The sequence below is a fragment of the Crocodylus porosus genome, unplaced genomic scaffold, assembly GCF_001723895.1.
Source record: "Crocodylus porosus isolate Cpor-Errol unplaced genomic scaffold, CroPor_comp1, whole genome shotgun sequence".
Classification (NCBI taxonomy): Eukaryota; Metazoa; Chordata; order Crocodylia; family Crocodylidae; genus Crocodylus; species Crocodylus porosus.
In genome coordinates, this window is record NW_017728906.1 from 1,912,124 (window position 1) to 1,934,052 (window position 21,929).

Here is a 21,929-nt window from a genome sequence, read left to right on the forward strand (position 1 = left end):
GTTTTTTTTAATTTAGCTTTATTTTAACAATATCATAACTGAATAGAAGGACGAGGTTACTTGTTGAGAGCTAGAGCTTTGTAATACAGAAGGTAACAGTTTGCAAATAAATAAATACAGAAAAATAGTCCTTGCATAGTTTGGAAGTGAAAAGCAGATGGCAGCAGTGCACAGTTTGAACTGGGACCCAACACCACACAGATCCACGTTCTTATCTGAGAAAAAATTGCAGCTGCAAAAAAGAAAAAAAAAAAATCTTAAAGAGCACTAATTATTTAAAAAAAAAAGAAAGAAAATCAGGTTTGAGGCTGAAAGGGAACTAGCTAGGTTTTTCTAATCAGACCATGCTGCAGAATGCAAGTTTTCTCTACAGAGATCCATTCATATGATCTGCCGTGGCATTCCATAGCCCGTCATGCCAGATTGTGATGCTCCTTTGTTGCTACCCATTTGAAGTCCTATTACGTTCTGTCCCTGACGAAGCTGCTCTTCTGAAAATCCCCGCCGGTTCTGCTGCGCTTTCCTGTCCAGATGTAAAAGTAAAACACAATCACAGTCTGATTAAGCCCAGATAATCATAAAAGCCTGCAGGGCTCTGACCTGTGTTACAAATGTTCCCTCTGCACTGTCATACTTTATTTCATCATCCTGGCAGGAGGTGGACAATTCCAGCAATCTGATTATTTTTCTGTTGTTCGAAATGTGACAACCAAGTGCATGCAACCTTCATTGTGCCCAACATCCAGAGTCCCCAAGCCTTTTATCATTAAGACGCCAACAAAATTCTCACAAGTAAAATATTTCAAGTGTGATAGATGTGCACTCCAGTGAGGCTAATCTGTACAAGGCTATGGCTTTCATAAGCAACTAGAAAGTATCCTGCTGCAAGGTAGGATCAATGATCTGATTTTTTTTTTTTTTTTAAAAGGTCCCCCCAACTTAGTATCAAGCTATAGTAGGGGTGGAAACTGGGATTAACTCAAACGACTAAATGATAGAAGCAAGAATAGCCATTTTACTCAGAATGTAAAAATTATATTTATTTGGAGAAAAAGAGCAGCTGTAACAGAGAATTGACTTGCCCAGTGTCACCTAATGACTTAACAGCTGTTCCAGATGTGAAACCTTTAACTCTCCATCACCTGTTCACTACTCTGACAACTAAACCATATCTTTGCCATTGTAATAGTGCTGGTTCTTTGTCTCTTAATGAAATATAATGGCAATTCTTGCCTCTTTTTTGTTCCTGGCCCCAAACCTCTGGAGAATATTTCAGTGTTGTTCAAAGGTGCCTCCCCTTTCTCCAGAAAAACCTAAGAGGAGATTTTCATAGCTCCTGTCAGAAGCTTGGCCTTTGCTGTGAACAACCCAGCTGGGAGTTATTTTATTTATTTATATATACATATACATCTTGGATTTTTCACCTGTGTACATTTAGGGGGCAGGGGGAAAGCAATTAACAATTTTAAAAGACTCAACATTTTCTACCTGCTTGGGAAGATGTTTGTCAACATACAGCCAAAGAAGAGCACAAAAACCAGCAGGGTTGCAGCAGTACTTTTTCCACCAGGGAATGACACCTCCCTGCTTCCCCACTTCAATATTCTCAGCAGGTGAGGTCACCTTGCAATGTTCCTTCCTACTTTAACTTTTCACCCCCTTCCTCCCTGCTATCATATTTAAATCCTACATTCAGATACTACAGGGATTAAAATTCATCTTTCCAGGCCTCTCTAAGGGCTTTATCCTTTAAGATGCTGAGCTCTCTGGCTCCAGTCCAGCAAAGCATGTAAATGCTGTTTCACTGGATTAGGCTCAGAGTGCTTAACACACTGCAGTAAGGATCCCCAATTCCTCCGATAACCAGGTTGCCCAAAAAAGGTGGAGGGCATCTATGGCCTGCAGTTTTTCAAAACAAGTGGGTAATTTTAATTCATTCAGATTTGTGAGGCGATGAGCTGCACCCTGGTTGATGAACAAGTAGCTCAGGTATGGAAAGCAGTACAACCACGCCAACACGGTGCTTTGCTAGGGTAAGTAGTCCTGCTTCCTGCTCTACAGCTAAAACAGCTGCACAACTTCAGTACCTGAACATCTCATTCAGAGCTGGCTTGGGTATTTCTGCACTGTGATAGACTCTTAATCAACAGCAGACAAAACACAGACTGGGAGGGTCTAAAATTATTGGAAAAGAAGCAGCCATATTTTCCCTTTTGAAAAATTATTTTTAAGCACCCTAAAGCAAGCAATTCATCTAGAACACTAGCAACAGAGGACTTTTCTTTACTATTTTTATAAGCAAATTCACTGCTTTATTCAGGCACAGTAAAATAATCCTCTCCTTATTTTAACGAAAACCTCAGAAACTAGTCCCACTTTCTTTTTCCCTATCATTTTAGGGTTAACTTGCTCCTTGGCTAAAAATAAGTTGAAGTCTAATTAAAGAGAGACAAAACTGTCATTGAAAAAAGAAACCCAAAGGAAATTCAGGGTTTGTTAATACTGGACGAGTACAGCTATAGTTGGCATTGTTCAACATTATCCTTGCTATAATACACACTATAATGTGTTAAGCCCTTTTTAGTCTCATTGATAACAGGAGCTGCTACTGTTTTTCTATGCAGAGTAATAGGACAGAGCTTGAGTAAAAAATGAGGAATACAGGAGGGCCTGACTTTCCTTTTAAGGTCGGGTTCAAGTTTTTATGCCCAATTTTCTACTTTGTGGGCATGTCTACACTTTGCTCTATGGCGACATAGCAACAGACTATGGTGACATAGCACTCACATGGGTCTACATGTGATTGGCAGCTATGTTGCCATAGCAATGAGCTCCTGCAGTATAGCATGCTGCTATGGCAATGTAGTGCTGAAATCTAACCATGGCTGCATGCATGGCGTAGTAACTATCCATAGTACACCATGCTTTAGTACTTCCAAAGAGAAGTACTAAAGCACAGCACCATAGCAACATTGCTATACAGTGACATGCAGAGGCACTGGACTCTACTGCAATTGAGTGTAACATGCTACATCAGTAGCATTTTTTCAGCAGCATTAATGATTATAAAATTGCAAAGCAATGAAGAATTGGATCACATGACTTCTAAGGAATTGCATATTTATGTAAGTGAGAGGGAAATCATTCCTGAATAATGTCTAAGAAAGTGTTTACACAACAAGGTTACACTGGTTTAGTTTAAATGGGGTTTTAAACTGGAGCGTATCCCTAGACAGATATCCTTCCATTTAATGCAGGATCCTTTCAATCTAGCTGAAGTCATTAGGAATCAATCTAAGGATTACTGAGTGAAAGCTTTACTAAGCTTTTAAACCAAACACAGCATTTCCATGCAGGACTTTATACTGTTCAAAAACCTTTGAGATTATTTTGGTCCCAGTGTCATGAGTTTAGTCTCTATATTAAAGCTTGTAAGAGTTTAAATTAAAATTAAAATAATAGTCTCTGCACAGACCATCTTAAAACAATTCACTCATTGTCAGAGGGCCCACTCAGTGGTCTGTGCTTATTCACCTAAAAATCAAGCCCCCCCCACCTCATGTTTAGTTAAATCAGTTACATGTTTAATACAGATAAGGTCTTCAACAGTCTTCTGCTTTTGCTGAACCTCATGGAGATATTCAGCTAAAGAAAGAAATATCAAGCACAAGTCTCCGCTGCCCATTTCATTTATATAACAAAGTGGAAAAAGCCCCCTTATGACCATATGACCACAGCATTTAAGGGAAATAACAGCAAAAAGATTACTTTTTTATCATCTTCATTTTCCCCTCAGATTGCCTGCCTGAAGCTTTAAGTCAAATTAATAATTTTGTTTCGAGAGAAAACTCTTCAGACAAGTATTATTTCAGGGCACAAAATTAATGCAGGACATAATGATGAATATTTTTAAAATCTTCTTTAAGTTAAACAGACCAAAGACTCGGGCCTTCTCTTTACTGGGAGAAAAAAGTGGGTTCTTAGCACATAAGCGATACAGAAGTAAAATGGACCACCTCTCTTACCCCTCTCCAAAGCTCCAAGAACCATGGCCTGCAATCCTTTGTTCCCCCTTTTAGGGGTGTGCAAAGCAGGCCCTATTCAATTCCAAATCAGGGGTCACTGTCCCTGATTCAATTTGGCTGAATCCAAACCTGAAGATTTGATGCTGATTCAGAGAATTAGTGATTTGGACATAGACACAGCTTTACATGTTTTTTCCACATACCTTGAGGTACCAGCACAGCTTGTGAACACTGTAATGCTGGAGCAGAAGTGGACTGGAAGTACTTCTGGTCCACTTCCGGATCTGCCACCCCTCCCCCGCCCCAGCTTGGGAATCAGCCATGGGGGGAACCCCCGGTGCACCCGTTCCCCTCCACCCCCAAGACCCAGGAAGCACCAGTTACTCAGCCTGTTGGGGGGCAAGGAGGGGGCCCTAGTGCACTTCCCAGCAGACCCAGAAGTGGAACAGAAGTGCTTCTAGTCCACTTCCGGGTCTGCTGATGAGCACGCTGGGGAGCCTGTGCTCCTGTATGACACTCCATGTGCCCCAGCATCTCAGCATTCACTAAATGCCTGGAGGTATATAGAAAAAACATTTAAAGCTGTGCCTATGTCTGCATCTCCGAATCTTTCCGAATCTCTTTGAATCGATTTGGAGGGTTCCATTTCGATTCAGAGAAATTAAAAGGTCCTCTGATTTGATTCAGATTCAGAGATTCATCCATCAAATCAGGCCAAATTGAATCAGAGGCCAAAGCTTTGTACAGCCCTAGTTCCTTTCTTCTTACTAGAGGGTTGAGGGGAGTAGCTGAAGACACTCAATGGGCTAGTGTCAACAGTGGAGGACCTGAATATCTCAAGTCTTGTTTCTGTCCCTTAAAAGAGGATGATGCCAGGAAAATGTTCGTGAACTTGTAAAAGCCAAGTCCTGCTTCCTCCTCTGTGGTCAGAGTGGGCCCTGCTTCTGGTGATATGGCCATGCTACAAGGACAGACTTTGAGAGCCCTGTGTTGAATGTATGTTCAGTAGAGAAGACAGCCAGCTTTCATTTGGATGATGAAATAAACAAACTAAAGGAGAGGGATGCAACTAGGAGCCAACTCTAACATACACCAGCCAAATGTTCCTGACCAACTACCTGCAGCCAGTTCTTGCCAACCAACATGGGTACTTTGAAACAAGCCTCTTAAAGGACCAATATTCATGCAAGCCCCTTTAAATATAGCATATAACCTCTGACAAAGTAGGTTCCTGCTTATGGAAGCTCAGGCCTCTCTGAACCAGTTAGGTGCCACCTTGTCCTACCTTCTTCCTGAATACACAAATCAGCGCTCTCTGGAAGGTTTCTTCAAAACTCTTCTCCTGTACCCACACACAGCCCTACAACAGAATTATTTGAATGGGCTGCCTGGGAGAGGATCAAGAATTAGGGGCACAGATCCAGCAGTTAGCATTAGCTTTGGCCATTATCAAGGACTGCAACCAAGTGCCCACAGCATGGCTTCAGGGCTGCTGTACAATTTGGGGAAGGATTCCTTCACTCCATCTACTCAGATGCACTGTGCACCATTCCAGACACCTGAGTCATGGTGAGTGGGCATTAAGTGTTTGGTCCCAACAGGGGACACTAATCCATTTGGAACGGTTGAAGAGCTAATGGCGCCAGTTGTCTCTCTGATGCTGGCCTTCACTTTTCTACATGACATTCTTCCCTTAGCAGAAAACCTCTCGATTACAAGGTATCCAGGTTGTAGCCATATTGGTTTAGAGGCAAAAGGAATCAAAACCTGTAGCAGAGGTGGTATCCTCTATTAGACCAACTAGCTATTTGCAAAATAATTTTTTTTTTGCAAATATCCTTTATTAGACCAACTAGATATCTGCTAAGAGTTTGGATTCCTCTCGATTACAAGGATATTTTGGAAATATTCCTCATTCCCAACTCATTTAATAAAACCCACTCTGTAATTAAAGGCAGACCCAGGGCAGTTATCGCTGCAACACTTTGCTGAGCACTTCACCTGTGAAACCAGGAAGGATCTCCTTTGTAACATTCATCATCCTTGGTGACAGCCAGGCTGCCTAAAGCCATTAAGGTTCTCTGTACTGCAGCCATGTCCTTCCCTAGAAAGCAAGACAGTAAAATTAATTTTAAAAACGTTTATTGTCTGTAGCCAAATTGCATGGCAGAAGTGCTGTTTTCCCAATGTTACTGTGCACATTCATAGAGCTTCCCACCTGACAATGAAATTAATTCCCTGAACTATCCTAGGAAGCAGATCGGTATTTTCATCCATTTATAGGCTTAGTCTGAAGATCTAGCCGTAGCAGCAAGAGATGAGACAAGATCACTTCCTTCGCTAAAGTAGACTCCCTCTGCCTTGACTCAGCTACCTCAACAGAAGGCACCTTTTGTCAGCTTGATTTTTGTTACTGAGGGAGACAGACCGTAGCCAAGTTGACAGAAAATGTCCTACGTCTTCCCACTAGAAGGTTCTACTGCCATCACTCTGCCAGCAAATGTATGGCCGCTGCAGCTTGTAGTGTAGACAAACCCCGACTTGCTGAAGGTCACAAAAGAAGGGGCTGTTTGCAATTAGAATTCCAAAATACCTAGTTCCTAGTCCCATCTTTATATTTCCAGGCTTTCCATGCTGCTTGCTAAACTTCTGTAAGACCACCTAGAAGAGAAACAAGTACATGTGGGGCACATCCCCATGGGCAGGAACATGTGTTCCCCAGGGACAACTAGCAGCAACATAGTTGTCCCTGATGAATACTCCTGCACTCTAGTGCAACAGCAAGTTGCCCCAGGTGGAGTAGGGGAAGCTGGAGCCAACACCTGGGATGGCCTTACTTGGGGTTCTGGGGGCCTCCTGGGGCTCCAGCAGTGGTGATCCAGACATACAGATCCTAGCCAGCAGCAGGAGCATGCCTCTGGCCAACTGGGCTGTGATTTTGGGTGGCGCATGCTGCCACCATGTGTGCCAAACTGCTTTTTTTTTTTTTCTCCTGGAGCAGGCTTTTTTTACACCGGGATCTCCCAGCATCAAAAAACCCACAACGCTACAAATTAGCAGTGCGGTGAATGCCTGTATGTATGGTGCATGCAGGTTGCAGTGCTGCAGACAGGTCTGCGGTGCCACAAACTGTGTGTGTGTTTGTGGGGATATGCCTGTGACGTGCAAATTCAGTGGGCAAATTTCACTTGAAAAAACAAAGTGCAGAGCAATCAGAAGCATTAGACATCACCTTCATCATGCAAAGCATTCTAAGAAATTAGTGCCTGGACCACAGCAACACAGAGCAAATGGGGGTTAGGAAGCACAGGTGGGATGAGCAGAAGAGTTTGCTTTCTGAATGATAGGCAGGGAAATGGGCATGTGTAGGTGGAGGAATTTTAAAGCTCTGGCCTGTTGTTTGGGATGTCTGTTGTTCCTTCCTATCTGGTAGATTGTTTTGTCTTTTATCATAAACTGCCCTGAGCCTTTTCGAGGAAAATGGCAAATAAATCTAATAAAAAACTGAATATTTAGGGCCTAGACACTAGCTCAGAGACAGGCTTGCTCCTGGGCTTGAGACCCCTCCCAGACTAGACTGCATCAAGGGTCTGTCTGTCACCAAGAACGCTGTGGCTTTTCTTGCTTCAAGCAGGAGTTGAACTTCCAGCGCTACTTGTATATGAGTTTCTACAAAATCCAAATAGAGCATAATCTAGTCCTTTAGGAGTTACAAGGCAGTTAATTCACACCAGCCCTTTCTTACACACCCATACAATAACTCCCCAGTTCACTAAATTGGTGTCCTATATGGCAATACATTTGAACTTCTTGAATTCCGTAACTATCGTCTCATGTCATCTATACACTTGCTTTCATTCAGCATCTATCTTCTTCTTCACTGTCTTTATTCATCTTCTCACCTTACACTTCCTGTTAGTCACTATGTTATATTTATACTTTCTACCATGCTGCCCCCCACCATATTTGGAACAACCTATTTCTTGTGTACTACTAGCCAGATTTCTATGAGTTCAGGCATTACCCACACACTCAAATACAAGTGTGTTCCACCCCCGCCCCCCAGTAGAGATCAGCAGTTCAGTTGCCTGAAAGCTTTTCATTAAACCATTTTTTCCAAACATAATACCAACAAACAAGCTAACAAACATTTTCCTTGTTCTTCATTTTTTGCTAGTCCATTCCCCTTCCTCAAATAAAAAGAAGAAATAAAAGGAAGAATATATTGGTTGCCCCTCCCTTTCCTTTTCCATGTTTACTTGTAGGGAATAAAGTAGGGAAAAATGGAGTAAAAAATGGATATAATTTCCATTGGTCTACAAAACAGATGTAGACTACAATGAGGCATACATGCATCTGTCCATGTCTTATTGCTGGTCCATCCCAGTTTCTCCCGCATCTCCCCTTTCCTAAGCTATTATTCTGGGCTTGATCTGGTCTTTCTTTGACCGTCTGTTCTTCAAAATGGGAAAAACAAGGGTTAATCTAAGTTAAAAATATGCATGATGTTAAACACACGATGGTGTTAAACAGACAACAGAAAATACTTCACTCTCCAAAAAACTTTTCCAAATGAACTGTTGCAATCCAGATTGTGTGGATGGAAATCAAGCCTGAAGTGTTATATTTGGCATTTTTCTAACAAACTGCTGAGTAAGTTAAGAGGCACGATTCACCCACACCTGAAAGCACACAACTGTTTGCAATGAACACAACCACCAAGTGCAACACATCCAGCATCTTCCAAGTGTCAACATAATGCCACGAACTAAAGTTTGCAGGTATCTTATTGGTAGGGGTTGTTTCCTTATAAAATAATTGCCAGCTGGTGACCTCCTTTTCTTTACTGTGTCCATTAAAACAAGCTGCAGCAGCTTTGCTCTTTGCTTTCAGCAGGGCAGTTAGAGAGCCTGACATTTCATATATCCACCCCCCGCCCCCCAGAGTACAGCTTGAGGTTGTGGCATTCTAGGCCCCCTGGAGTAGCAGATGTACCATATGCTATAGCAGATGCAGTGTATAGTGTTGCCCCTCTGAGGCACCCCATGGAGCAAGGAGACAGAAGCTGGCTGTGATAAGGCAGGATGGGAAAAAGCATTTTAACTGAAAACAAAGATGACACATTTAAATAGCAGGAATTGGTGGCCAAATGACAGGATCAACCTGATTGAGCCATCTGTCTTCTTCCCCAACACATCACATCCAGCTCCAGCAGGCTGCCGCCAAAGCTCTGCTTTCACTAGCTCTGGGGAAGTGGGAGAAGGCACAAAGGAGAGACAGAGAGTGGAAAAGGATTGTCACACGATGAAACAAAGGAGCAGCCAAGTTCGGGCTCTGAACTGCCTCCCCGATAAATAGGAGAAGTCTGAAGAACACTGTTGGCCATGTGAATTCTGGTTCTGTGTGGAAACCTCTTGTGCTTAACCCCTTCTCCACAAAAGACAGGGGTTTTAAGAGATACAGTAGAGCAAAGGAAGACTACATCACAAACGGAGGTGGAGAAATTTCTTGTCAGTCAGCCAAATAGGATGACCATAATTGTACTGATAAGCTTTACACTGGGAAAAGGAAAACTGTAATACCAGCCATTTTGAACTTTATGCCCATCTTCAAAACCAACCTCTGCTCATGACTTGGAGACTCAGAAAATGGTAGTTAATACTCTCTCTCAGACATTAAACCACGCTAATGTACAACAAAACCTCATACAATTTTCTTCCGCCCCCAGCCTTTCTTGCAAAGACTGAAAGATGGGGCACTCTAATTCTAGGCCCCTGCTGTCATTTTATCCAAACGCCAAAACACCCATGTGTTAGTAGATACTAGTACATACAGAACTGCATAACATAGCAGAAGAGCTGGGTTGAATCAATTGTAGGGGGGGATAATCTTGGAGCTGTCCATATAAGCAGCTGCAGAAAAAAGTCCATTTTCCTTGAGGCAAAGCTATCCAGAAGGTGCTGGATATCTGCCTCAGAGAGGAGGAGGACCTGGGAAATCAGTCCCAAAGAGAAAGGCTGCTCTGGGGGAGAGGACTTAAAAGTAGCATAGCTGCTTCCCTTCCAACAATGGATGCTGGAATTCATTCTTCCAGGGCTCCTTTCCCACAGCAGAGGACAACCTGGGAATTAGTTAAACTATAAAGATATATCAATACAAAGTGAATGCTCAACTCATCCCCATATCCACCTTAGCTGTCCTCTTACAGCATTTTAATTCACTCTTACCCAAACTGAAATGCCTCAGCATTGCCACAGCAGTGGTACTGCTGCAGTGAGAGAATAAGCGGGGCATGAACCAAGACAGGATTAACAGTTGCTGCATCATCTCAGAATGGAGATGCTCTGGCTGTGGAAAGCTGGACCGAGCTGGGACAACAGTGTGAGGAACACTTGTGTGACACCTTGTGTGAATGCTTGGCACCCCATTTACTGTCAGGATTGCTCAACAGAGCAATGAGAGAAAAGGAAAAGATATGAGCATTTTTCCTTCATTTCTTTCGTTTTTTTTTTTTAACGGAAGAACCAGGATTTGTAAGTTTATTTGCATGATGCTGAACTAGTCCAAGAATCAAAGGCTATACCAAACAGTACCTAAAAGGAATTAATACCCCAGAAAGTGAATGGGAGACAATCATCTGCCTCTTGAATAGGTTATTAGATGAGCGGATTTCTGCTACCCCATGCTCACCCCCACAAGAAGTGGAAGACTACTTAGAGTAGATTAGACAAAATCCTGGAAGAGGAAACAACCCTGCCATAATGCCCCAGTCTGCCCAGGTAAATGAGATCCAGCCAGCATTTTCAGTGCATGTGCATCTAGAAGAGGTTCATGAATCATCAAAATTTTATTATGTAGGCAAGACAGCATCTGTCTAAGCCATCCACCCTCATACTCAACTGCCTTTGTATAGCTGAGGAAGCCTGTTTCCTACTTAACAGTGTCTCAAGCAGATCCATCTTCCTTTCCTCCATGCAACACCACAGCTATTACCAAATTGACTAAACTCTCTAACAGTCTCCTCTACCCATTGTTTTGTTTCTCTGCATTTCACCCTTTTCATCCACCCTGTTACACTCCACCTTTCCAAATCATTTTAGTTAATTCCTACTTTCAGTAAGCCTGAGTCCATTTCTTCTGAGTCCTTGCACAGTGCTCCAGTATCACTTTGCAGAGAAATACCCCAGAACACACAGGTTAAGGACAAAAATTACACATAAACCAGTATAAGTGATCAGAAACTAGTTAAAGTCTGTAACACAACAGAAATTTGGTGCACATAAGCTGCTTTCAGATGGCCAGAACCAATTTAAGATAAACCTGGATGGATGTAGTATCAGATTTAACTGATTTAGGTTAAATCGGTTTATTAAAATTTCTGTCCCAGATCCCCTCCATATTCAAGTTAACTCACAGCCCTGCCAGCATCCCAGGTTGCTTTGCACATCCCCAGCAAACCCCACCCCCCAGCACACACAGGGTGAGCAGGCTAGCCTTGGCCCAAGCTGTGTGTTACAGCTGAGCAGGAAAGCATGGTCTAGCACCCGTTGGCTTCTGGCCTGAGCCACTGCAGGCATGTGGCTGCATTTTCAAAATCAAAAGTGAATGACCATTCACTTGCTTATCAGTTCAATCTCTGCAGTTTAAACTAACCCACAAAGATTGAATCAATTTAGCCTCAGGCTTTTTGACAGTCTGTACTTAGCAACATTGTGGGTGTGTCTACACATGTAGTTATATGCATCTAAACTTAATGCAACTTTGGTTAAGGCATATTAAAGCAATTTAGGCACATATCTACATGTAGACATGTTAATGTGTATTAAATTTGAGCTGGTATATCTAAATCGCATTACCCCATGTGTAGCCATGCTAATGCACATTAATGGGTGTGCATTAATTGATGCACAGAGTTAATGTGCATTAGAAGTCTAAACATGGGCTAATGAGATTTAGCTATGCCAGCTTAAATTTGGTACTTACTTTAAGCAAATATCAAATTTAGGCAGGATTAGCCTAAAATCACCATTTTTAAGGCACATTAAGGGTGTATACATGTGAACATGCACCCTTAATGTGCCCTTAAAATGGTGATTTTAGGTTAATCCTGCTTAAAAGGGCCATGTGTAGACAAGCTCTGTATGGAATAGAAAGTCTAGAAATGGATGGACCACAACACAAGAGGACAAAGCAATATGAACAACCTTTACAAAAAGAAGAAAAGCTTCAAGACAAGTAATAGAAACCATTCCTGGTTCCTGTGTGGAATGAAGCGAACATACCTAGATTTGAGCTACTGCAAACTCATGAATGCATTCTGAATTTTGATCTGGTTTCCATAGTTGTCAGCTCACCGTCTTTTCTCTTTGAAAAGATCACTATGGAAACATACAAAGTCCCATCTTTTTCTGTGTTGATTTTTGCTTTTAAAGTTGTCACGATGAATAAGAAGAAGAAAATTCAAGTATATTTCCCTGTGAGTAGCGATTTCTTCTTTTTTTAAAGGAATCAGTTTTGTAGCTACAGTTTGTGCCTAATATTTAATTTGAAACCAACAATAAAAGCTTGTCACTAAAAAAGAGCATACCCTGTTTACTATTAGTAGCAGTTTGCTGGGAAATAATTACTTAAGGGAACATTAGTTTTATTAGGTCTGTGGGTTTGTCAGAATAATGGCTTTTGGATAGCACATTAGTCTGAAAAGATTCCATTTTGTCCTTGGGGTAATATAAATCCCTTAGAGGAGATAATGCACCTCCAGAAGAACATGGTAATGAGTAAAGCAAACAGAAGCAAAAAGATAATTACATTAGAGAATTATCCCTAGACAAAATGCAGAATACAATGAAGATCAAAGCAGGGTACAGTGAAGACTACAGTCTTAGGTCCAAAATTATTTTTTACCTTCCCACAAATCCACTGTCTGGAAAATATCTGTTGTTCTAACTCCATAGACTTCAGCAGCTTTTAAGAACTGTGATATCTGCTCCATCTGCTTGAAAGCCATTTTTGATTCAGAGATCTTTGGAATAGGCTCTTTTCCCTTTGGATGTAAACTGTTTATTAACTTGCACAACAACTAAGAGATAAAAATAGAAGCAGAATTTAAAACACAGTTAGTTCCAGATCAGTAAACTAGAAGGTAATTTCTGCGTAGGGGATTACACCGAGCAAGAGCTCCGACGTGGGTAGAATCTCTTGGGGAAATCATTTCTTTAATTAAAAAAAAAAAACAAGAGAGAGAGAGAGAGAGAGAAAAAACTACAATTGGCAATAATTTAAGTGTATAAAAATCCTATTAAAAGCTTTCACTTAATGATCCCGATAGCCTGACTAAACAAATCTCGGCCTGCATTTGTCAGAGGTTATGTAAGAACTGACAGCAGAAGAAAAAAGCTCCACGCCTGAGGTGAAGCAAATTAAACAGAATCAATTGAAATACTGTTAAAACCACTTTGGCAAAGATTTGCTAATTAGCCAAAGTCTTACAGCACAATGCAAACAGCAGCATCTGTGTTTATTCAATAAACCAATGGAATACAATGTAAGAGTTTTAAAATTATTCCCAAAGAGAAGACAATTATGACATAATCTAATACACCAAGGTTTTTTCTTTCTATATACATTATATATTATATGATATACTATATTTATATAATATACTTCAACGCTACATGTATTTTTTTTAAAGTACCTGCTTCATTTAAAAAGCAAATTGGTATAGCTGCATGAGAAATGATAGTGCAGGAATGAGTCATCTTGTATATGTTATATTCATATCCATCCCAATATGCTGGCAGAAAAAGAAACAGTCTGAGATGGAAACATTTCCTGATCAGAAGGAAATCAGTATATGAGCTGTAGCAAATTTAGCCAGATGAAAACAGAAAATTACGGGACAGATGTTAATGTACAATAATTCACTGAACATGGAGTGAATGCAATATGTGAAATAAGGTAACAACACTTACTGTTCCATCCATCAACCATTTTTGAAAATGTTGCCTTCCAGGAGGTGGCTGCTCTATCTTTTCTCCGCACTGTGTCATAATCCAGTTCACCAGCCTGGTCTCTAATTCTGGGTCATATTTCTGTTCAATCTTTTCCTGCACTTCTCGGCTTAAGCCATAGCTGGGTCCTCTGTTAGCCATGTCTGGAGCAAAAACACAAATCATTAATTTAGAGGGTTCTCATCATGCAGTTGGAAAGCAGCATAAAACAATGAAAGAGGAAAGAGTTCAGCATACATGTTACACAGATGAACTGCCAAAATCCAAAACAAAAATAAGTACAGGTGGAGAAAGGGTATGGGTGGGTGTAGACGTGTGATAGTTGGGGGTGGGGAAAGCAAGTCTCTTATAAAAAACAGAACAGAACAGAAGCAAAAATCAAATTATAATTTAAAACAAAGTTGCAAGTGAAGCTTCACCACAGGAACAAAGAGGTTATAGAAGAGCTTCAGAGGATTGTTCTGTCTGTCAGTAAATCCCAAAGTCCTTTCAATTTGCCTACCTAATATCTGCTAATACAGTGAAGATTATACATCGAAGCTCAAGGGATCCTTTTTAAGACGCAATCGGTCCTTCTCAGCACCAGCGCAGGTCTAGCGATCCAGGGACCATCAAATTGAGAGCATCAATAAGTTTAAGAGGAGATGGAGGCTGCTGCAACACCCTGCTGCTGCTGCAGCAGCAGCATGGCGATTTGAAGAATGCTGTATCGATTTGATTTTCCTTGCATATGAGGAGGGTCAAAGCAGGGGCGTTGCTAAGAGCCTACTCAGTCACGGCTAGGGAGTCCAGTTTATCTCTCTCGCTCATCGACAGTCAGCTTCCCTGCTCTGTGCTGTTCACTTTCCAGATTCAACTGACTTCTGTGTGTTCATCCCATTCTATTCAACCCCCTGCAGCATCAGAGAGCCATTTTAGCACTCTAGAGTTAAAAGATTTACAGGAGAACTGAAGTCGGTATTCTTCCACTATCCCCATGAAATGAAAACAATAGATTCTGGAATGGCTGAAGAATCTTCTTTTTACTGCTCTCAACCTTAAATGCTAGAATCCTTGAAGGCTGCAGAGAGGACAGTGAGAGACTGTCAGCTGGGGCATCATTAGGGTTGCAAAGGTAAAATTAAAGAAAGAGTAAGTGACTAGGCAAAAGAAAAAAGAGAGGCAAAGCTTAATATATCTTCCTTGCCACATGATGTATTATCTTGTCAAACAGTCTCCCAAGGAAAGTGCTAGAAGCCCTATCACTTGGGACAAAGACATGCTTGGACTAAGAACTAGCCAAAATGCTGTAGGGAGTAAGGGCCAAGTCTTCGGTTGGAGTGAGTCAGCACGGATCTGTTGATGTCTAAGATGCAATTCCAGTTTTTGCTCACTGATCTTACTCCCGTATTACAGCAGCAGGGGATAGACTTGATAACCCAAGACGTTTGTCTTCTAACTTGCAGTTTTAGCATTTGTAAAGAAAACCCCTTTTACACCTGTTCTAGTCACACAGGCTGCATTAAACAGCATTTGTCCTTGCTCTAAATTTGTCCTGAGCTAAAATGGTTCCTTCTGGATGCATGAATCATGTTGCCTCTGTACACAAGGAGTCTGATGAGGCCTGATGCAAATTCAAAAATCACATCTTTTCCAATTAAACTTTCTCCATGATTTTTTTTACAACTTATTTATCTCACTATCTTCTCACCCATTTTGTTCACATTTGGAAGCTCTCAGATTTATATTACCCAAGATGCCCTGAGGCCTAAGCAGACTCAGGAGATGAAAAATTTAATGGAGTACCTCATTCATTCTTGTCTGCTACAAGCATTTAATGTAGTGCTTTCCATTTCATGCACTGGTAATTTTAAAACCCCTGAAATATTTTCTTACATAATTCAGCTGCTCCAGAGTGTGTTACGTGACAAGGCTATTATTTAGGTCCTTTCTGTGCCATAGGGCACGTTGTTATAGGCTCACTGAATGGAACCACTACAGAAAACAAAGACAAAGACATCAAACCAAGCTTTCAGAAGGTGAGAAATTTAAGTTGCATCAGTCACAGTGAGACCAATACATGGAAATGATTGTCTTTCCACACAAACTAATGGCTAAGAGCCACAGCATGCACTATTTAGCCTATTGCCACATGGAGTAAAGGGAACTTGGGGTTTGCACTTGCAGCTCCATCTTAGCATTCTTTCAGTGGCTACGTGTTGTACATCTTTCCACGGAAGTAGCAGAGGAATCAGGACCCACTGTGGGTGGGATATAAAGAAACCGTCTAGCTTCACGCTTGTTCTCAGCTTTATTCACAAAAGGATGCCCTTCCATCCCATCACATCTAAGCCCATCAACTGCCCATGGAACTGGTTCTCAAGGGAATGTTCTACCCAGAGGGAGTTATGCAAAGTTCTGGACCATTTTTAACAAGTTGTAGAAAAGAAGAGAAGTTTCCAAAGACAGAAAGAAAACTAGCGCCATGTCAAATTTTAAAAAAGCTAAAATGGGAAGATGTGAGTTAATGCCGATCTATCACTCTGACAAGCAGTCCTAGAGCAAAAAAAAAAAAAAATAGGCCAGCAGTTATGGAATTGGAGATTTACAGGAAAGTAATTTAGTGTTTATTAATCAATATGATTTGAAGTAGCTAGATTGTGTCAAAACAAACCACATCATTTTTATGAGATTTCTGTAAGATATTTAGATTGGGGTGGCATGACAGTGAGAAATTAAATGGTTTAAATTTGGGTTAACTGATAGGTCTTGAAATACAATAATAAATGAGGACGTATCATTGATCAGATACATTTTAATTGGGTCCCACACAGTTCAGTTCTTGGCCCTGTTATAAACACTTTATCAGTAACCTGAATGAAAATAAAATCACTTGCCCTAAAAACTGCATGCCAATTATACAATGATAATGAAGAAAAAAAAATGAAGAAGCAAGCTCTTTATCCACAACCCACTGAAATTCTTTAATAGGCCGAACAGGGGCAAACAATAGATTTGACAATATGGTGCAATAGAAAATTGCAACAGAAGTAGAAGATTGCAACTGATCAAGGACTCTGCCCTGGGAAATGATGTTTCTGAAAGAATTCAGAAAGCCATAGAAGACAAATCAGCTTTGCATGAGCTCTCAGTACAACCCTACGGCTGAGAGGGCTAGCACAACCTTTAGACACATAACAAGGGGATGAGAAGCAAATTGTATGGCCTGCCTTGTGCTATAGATCAACTAGATAATCACACTGTTCCCTTTTGGCCTTCAGGTCTATTAAAATGGGATACAAATGCTGGGGAAAAAAAGGATCAACTTACCCATGATGCTTATTTAGATAAGGGATACCTGGATCATACTCAATATCTGTAGAGAAGGAGGATGAGAACATTGATGCCCCCAGTGCCACAAATATACAATCCTAACACCTATTCAGATTCACCACTTTCTTGCTGCCTCAGTTGCTGTTACATCACTGGACTATCTTATTGGTCTGAGGCTTTAACTAGGGTACAAGTACAGTTACGCCCAAATCCATTGGGCCTGGCTTCACCATACCGTAATAGACCCCTTTACTGTTAAATCTGTAGTATGCCTTTGGCTATAATTATAAACACTCTTCCAGGCAGATACGGGAGAATATTATCCAGTCTTTTAGACAATATACTGAACTCTACACAGCTAAAAACATGACCAATGTATTTGTTTACTTGGAAGTGCATTTCACAGTTATCAGTTGCTTACCTTAACTGCTGGATGTGTGGTTTGCGTGGTCCTTCTCTACAATGTCTCATGAAAAACAGCAGACCACTGAGTCAGCTACACATGCCACTATTTTCTACATAGGTAGGAATGACCTTGGGGAAATAGGACAATTTCTCATTTGAACATACTGTTTTGGACAAGGTTTCAGTGCTGTATATTACAGCAAGACTGAAGAGTTTCCAATACCCTGTCAGCTGCAGTGTCATAACTCATTCCAGGTTCTTCTCAGAAAGACAAGTATGCATTTTTATGTGGTTAGAAGTAGCATGATGCAATAAATCGCAGGGTCCCTATAATGACTGCCAGTGGGATTAAGAAAAAGCATCTAGCCAAAATTAGCATAAAAATGACAGAGCAGCAGGCAGGGCCCCACTCAGCTTCTGTGAAAAGTACCATTGTTTGTATTTTTTCAAAGGGATGAATTGAAAGCCTTTTAAAAAGGCAAACACTTAATTGCCATTTAACTGAAAAAGGAGCTGTTAGATATAACAGAGTCAGACATTATAGCAAAGGAAGGACAAAAGTAGAATATATACTGGCTTACTGTAAAAATAAATATATGTTAAACTGCATTAACGAAGCTGAGCACTCAGGAAACAGAAAGCACTTGCTCAATAGTTAAAGTCTTTAAAGATAAAAAGAATAAAAGATTGTTAAGTGACGGGGTCAACATACTAGTATTAGTTCATCATTAAAAACAGTCTAATTTCCAAATGGTTTATAGCTACCACTATAATTTTTATATACTTGAATCCCCGCCACCCCAAGAAAATGCTTTTTCTCCAATGTATGCATCATTCAAGGATTGTACCAAAATGCTAGACAACTTGCATTCCCAGCTTCAAAAAGACATTAGATTTTGCTTTGTGAACTAAATAGCACCGGGGGCTTTGCAGATGATCTGAAACAAAATGTCAGTCAAGACCATAACTGGTCACCTGGATAAATTATATTTTACCATTACTTGTTTATCACTACAAATCAACTGGGAGGGGTAGGGGGTAGAAAAAATTCTTTTCCTGTTTTGTTTTTCAAAAAGCTGAAATTTTTAGGTCTTGAGCTGCATATTGGGCAAGAATGTACACTACTAATTTTAATGACCTGGATGGGATAAATACAGCCAGGTATTGACAATACACTAATTAAACTTGCATTAAAATCAGCTAGACATCCCAGTTGAGTCCACTGTCAATATTCATTCAGTCTCTTTGTACCAAGGTAGCTGGGACAGGATTCTCAGCCCGAATATGTCTCTGGTAAGTAGTCGATAATGGATGAGCTAAAGAAACCTAATCAAACCTACCACAAGGCTAGGGAGGTTTGGCGGCAGCAGGGGGACAGAGGAATGGATATATTATATTAATACCAGGAAGCTAAAAAGAGATGTGTAAGCCAAAACAGAAGCAAAGGATAAGTGGTCTCCTAACAGTCTGAAGAGAAACCAAATTTCAGATCAGACAAATCTGTATCCAATTTTAGCATTTTTTCAAAAAAATAAAATTAGTGTGTAATTCCAAATGCCCCATAAAGCTTTAAGAAAATACTTGTTACCTGAATACTTGAAAGCCACTAGATTTTTAAGGCTTTTCACTTGCAAACAGCAAGGTCAAAACACAGCCCATATTGATTTCTGCTATAAGTAGGTAACGTGATGCCATCTTTTTGGTTTCAGTCCATGTCTCGTCTGGTGTACACATTACAAAAAGCTCACCAACACTATCAACAGTAATTGGTTAACTTTGCTGGTAAGTCAAAGAAGGAAGATCAAGGATTGAACAAATAATTAATTTGGTTTTGATACGAGACAGATGCACTAAAATGTCAGTGATGTATGAACCAGTACCAATTAAACAACTAAGGAAACTTTAGAAACCTCCAAACTTAAGGTGGCAATTACTGCTGGTGAAAATGTGATAACCAAGTACTTGCCTTGACTATTATAGTTGAAACTGAACAAGGAATTTCAGATAAGTTCATTGGTTGCACCTTGTATGTTAAAGAAATACATATGCTACATGCTCGGAAGTTATTACCTATAGTGGGCAATGAATTGGAAAACTAGTTTTAAAAAAAAGGAACAAAACAAAGCACAGGAGCGAAACAAAGCACGTGCAAAACACTTGATACAGGATTATAAGAATTTAGATATTCAGACCATATAAAATGGCTAAAATGTTTTTTTTAGGTATGTAACGCACATTATTGTAAACACACAGCTTTTCTCCTACAAAAGCAGAATTTATTCATAGGAAAGGTAGCATTTAAAACTGATTGTCTACATGATTGTAAAGGAAAAGAGAAGACAGATGCCATTGGCAAATATCCCAAGAGATTCAAAGGCTTTAGTGAATGAGACTGGAATCACACCAGAATATGCGAATATTAATTTATCTAGTGACTAGTGTGACTTCCTAAGAAAGGACTCGGCCAAGCAGATAGCCTGGAAAAAAAAAAAAACCTACATAGAGACATTATTATTTAGTAGGTTGTAAATCTCTCCAGTCTCAGGGGACCTAGAGCAGGAAGGCTGAGTATACAATAATCATTCTTCCCTCAGGTTTCCCGACATTACTATCAGTGATGCAAATCTAGCATCAGTAAAGAAAACATAAACAAAGCAATGGGTTAGGGCCTGTTTTCTTACATCATCCAACCCCATTTGAACCTGTTTCCTCTAAACTTGGTTAAAAACACAGGGAAATACCATTACTACCATAGGAAAAGTCTATTTAACAATTACTTTGAGAGACAAATTCAGTTTGGCACTTGAGAAAAATGCTGCAAGTCCAGCCAGGAACCCTACAAATTTTTGTATTGTATTAAGAAAAGGTTACTGAAGAATCTGCTTTCCAAGCCAAACCATTCAGAAGGTATTGTACATGCAAGCCCCCCACATCCTATTATTTCTACTCACACCACATCCTCCTGTATATAAAAAAAAAAAAAAAAAAAAAAATCACTTGAAGCATTTACTGACACAACAGTACTTTATTAGTGACAGCTGACAGTTAACAACAGACTGTTTCAGTGGAAAGTAGAGTTGAACATTTTAAAGAAAGGAATGTTTCAGTGGCAGGTAAAGTTGAACATGTTTTCATTATACAATTAGACTAGGCATACTTCTAATGGACATTTTCTCTTCCCTACCTTAGAATGGCTACAAATGGAAGGTTAAAAGGGACGTGTTTAAAAAAAGTCTCACATTTCTTGTCCTACTCCTCACATAGTCTCCAAAAATTTAAGTGTAATTGGGGTCCATCTGTTTCAGTCTGTTGCTATGTTTTTGGCAAGAATTGTGCAGTCCTTCTGATGTAGCCAGGAAAAAAGAAAAAGTGAGAGAACCTGAGGAGAGAGCTTTGTTAAGCATACAAGTACAAAAGTTGTCCAAGATGTATCAAGGGCAGAATATCGTTTTCAAATCAGGTTGATTTGGTTGAGTCACTTTAAACTCTTCAGGAAAGAAACTTCACAACCAACTTCCATATTTCAAATACTAGAAACAACAATATAAAACAAAAATAATTTTCTGAATAAAGTGCCAATTTTCACCAGAAGATGCCAGAAAAGTGAATGCATACACCCTTATCCCCCCAATTTTCACTCAAAGTGTAGATGAATGGTCAACTTTTAGAGGTTGTTCTACTGAAGGGACTGTATATACTGCATGCATGAAAAATGCTAGAAGTACTACTTAGAAGACAGGATTCCTGAAATGTTCTTACTCATAAATAGACATTTCTTATTTCAACCTCTTAATTTGATTAAAGGAACAAGTTATGAAAAAGTCAGGAGACCAGGATTTAAATTGTAAACTGTATCCTTGCTTCCTCTGAATTTACAGTCATCTGTTTTCTCTTTCCAGCTGGGCTGTGCAAGTGGCAAGTTATGGCCTCTTGTTCGCAGTGATGAAATAGATACACAAAACAGTAAACAACAACAACAAACCACTTTGTGTTTCTGTCAGTGTTAATACCAAGGTAATTTACTAAAACACTATCAAGTTTTAACAGACTTGAGATTCTCTTGGCATATGGTAGCCCTAGTGGCTTTAGTGTTTATTTAGTAATCCTGAAGTAATTTATTAACTGAAAATTAAATTCAATTTTTTGAATTTTTGGTCACAAATTATTTTTCTAATTA

The 21,929-nt window shown here is 40.1% G+C and overlaps 1 protein-coding gene across 1 annotated transcript; it reads right to left on the bottom strand.

Annotated features, from left to right (window-relative positions):
* TAGLN3 (transgelin 3) lies at positions 1-14,750 on the bottom strand. Its single transcript, XM_019528590.1, has 5 exons — positions 14,538-14,750; positions 13,997-14,178; positions 12,930-13,104; positions 6,027-6,129; positions 1-523 (listed from the first exon to the last, which is right to left on the bottom strand). Exons 2-5 carry the CDS (start codon positions 14,174-14,176, stop codon positions 382-384), a joined length of 600 nt encoding a protein of 199 aa, XP_019384135.1. The 5' UTR covers positions 14,177-14,178; positions 14,538-14,750; the 3' UTR covers positions 1-381.
* Between the last annotated feature and the right edge of the window lie 7,179 nt (positions 14,751-21,929).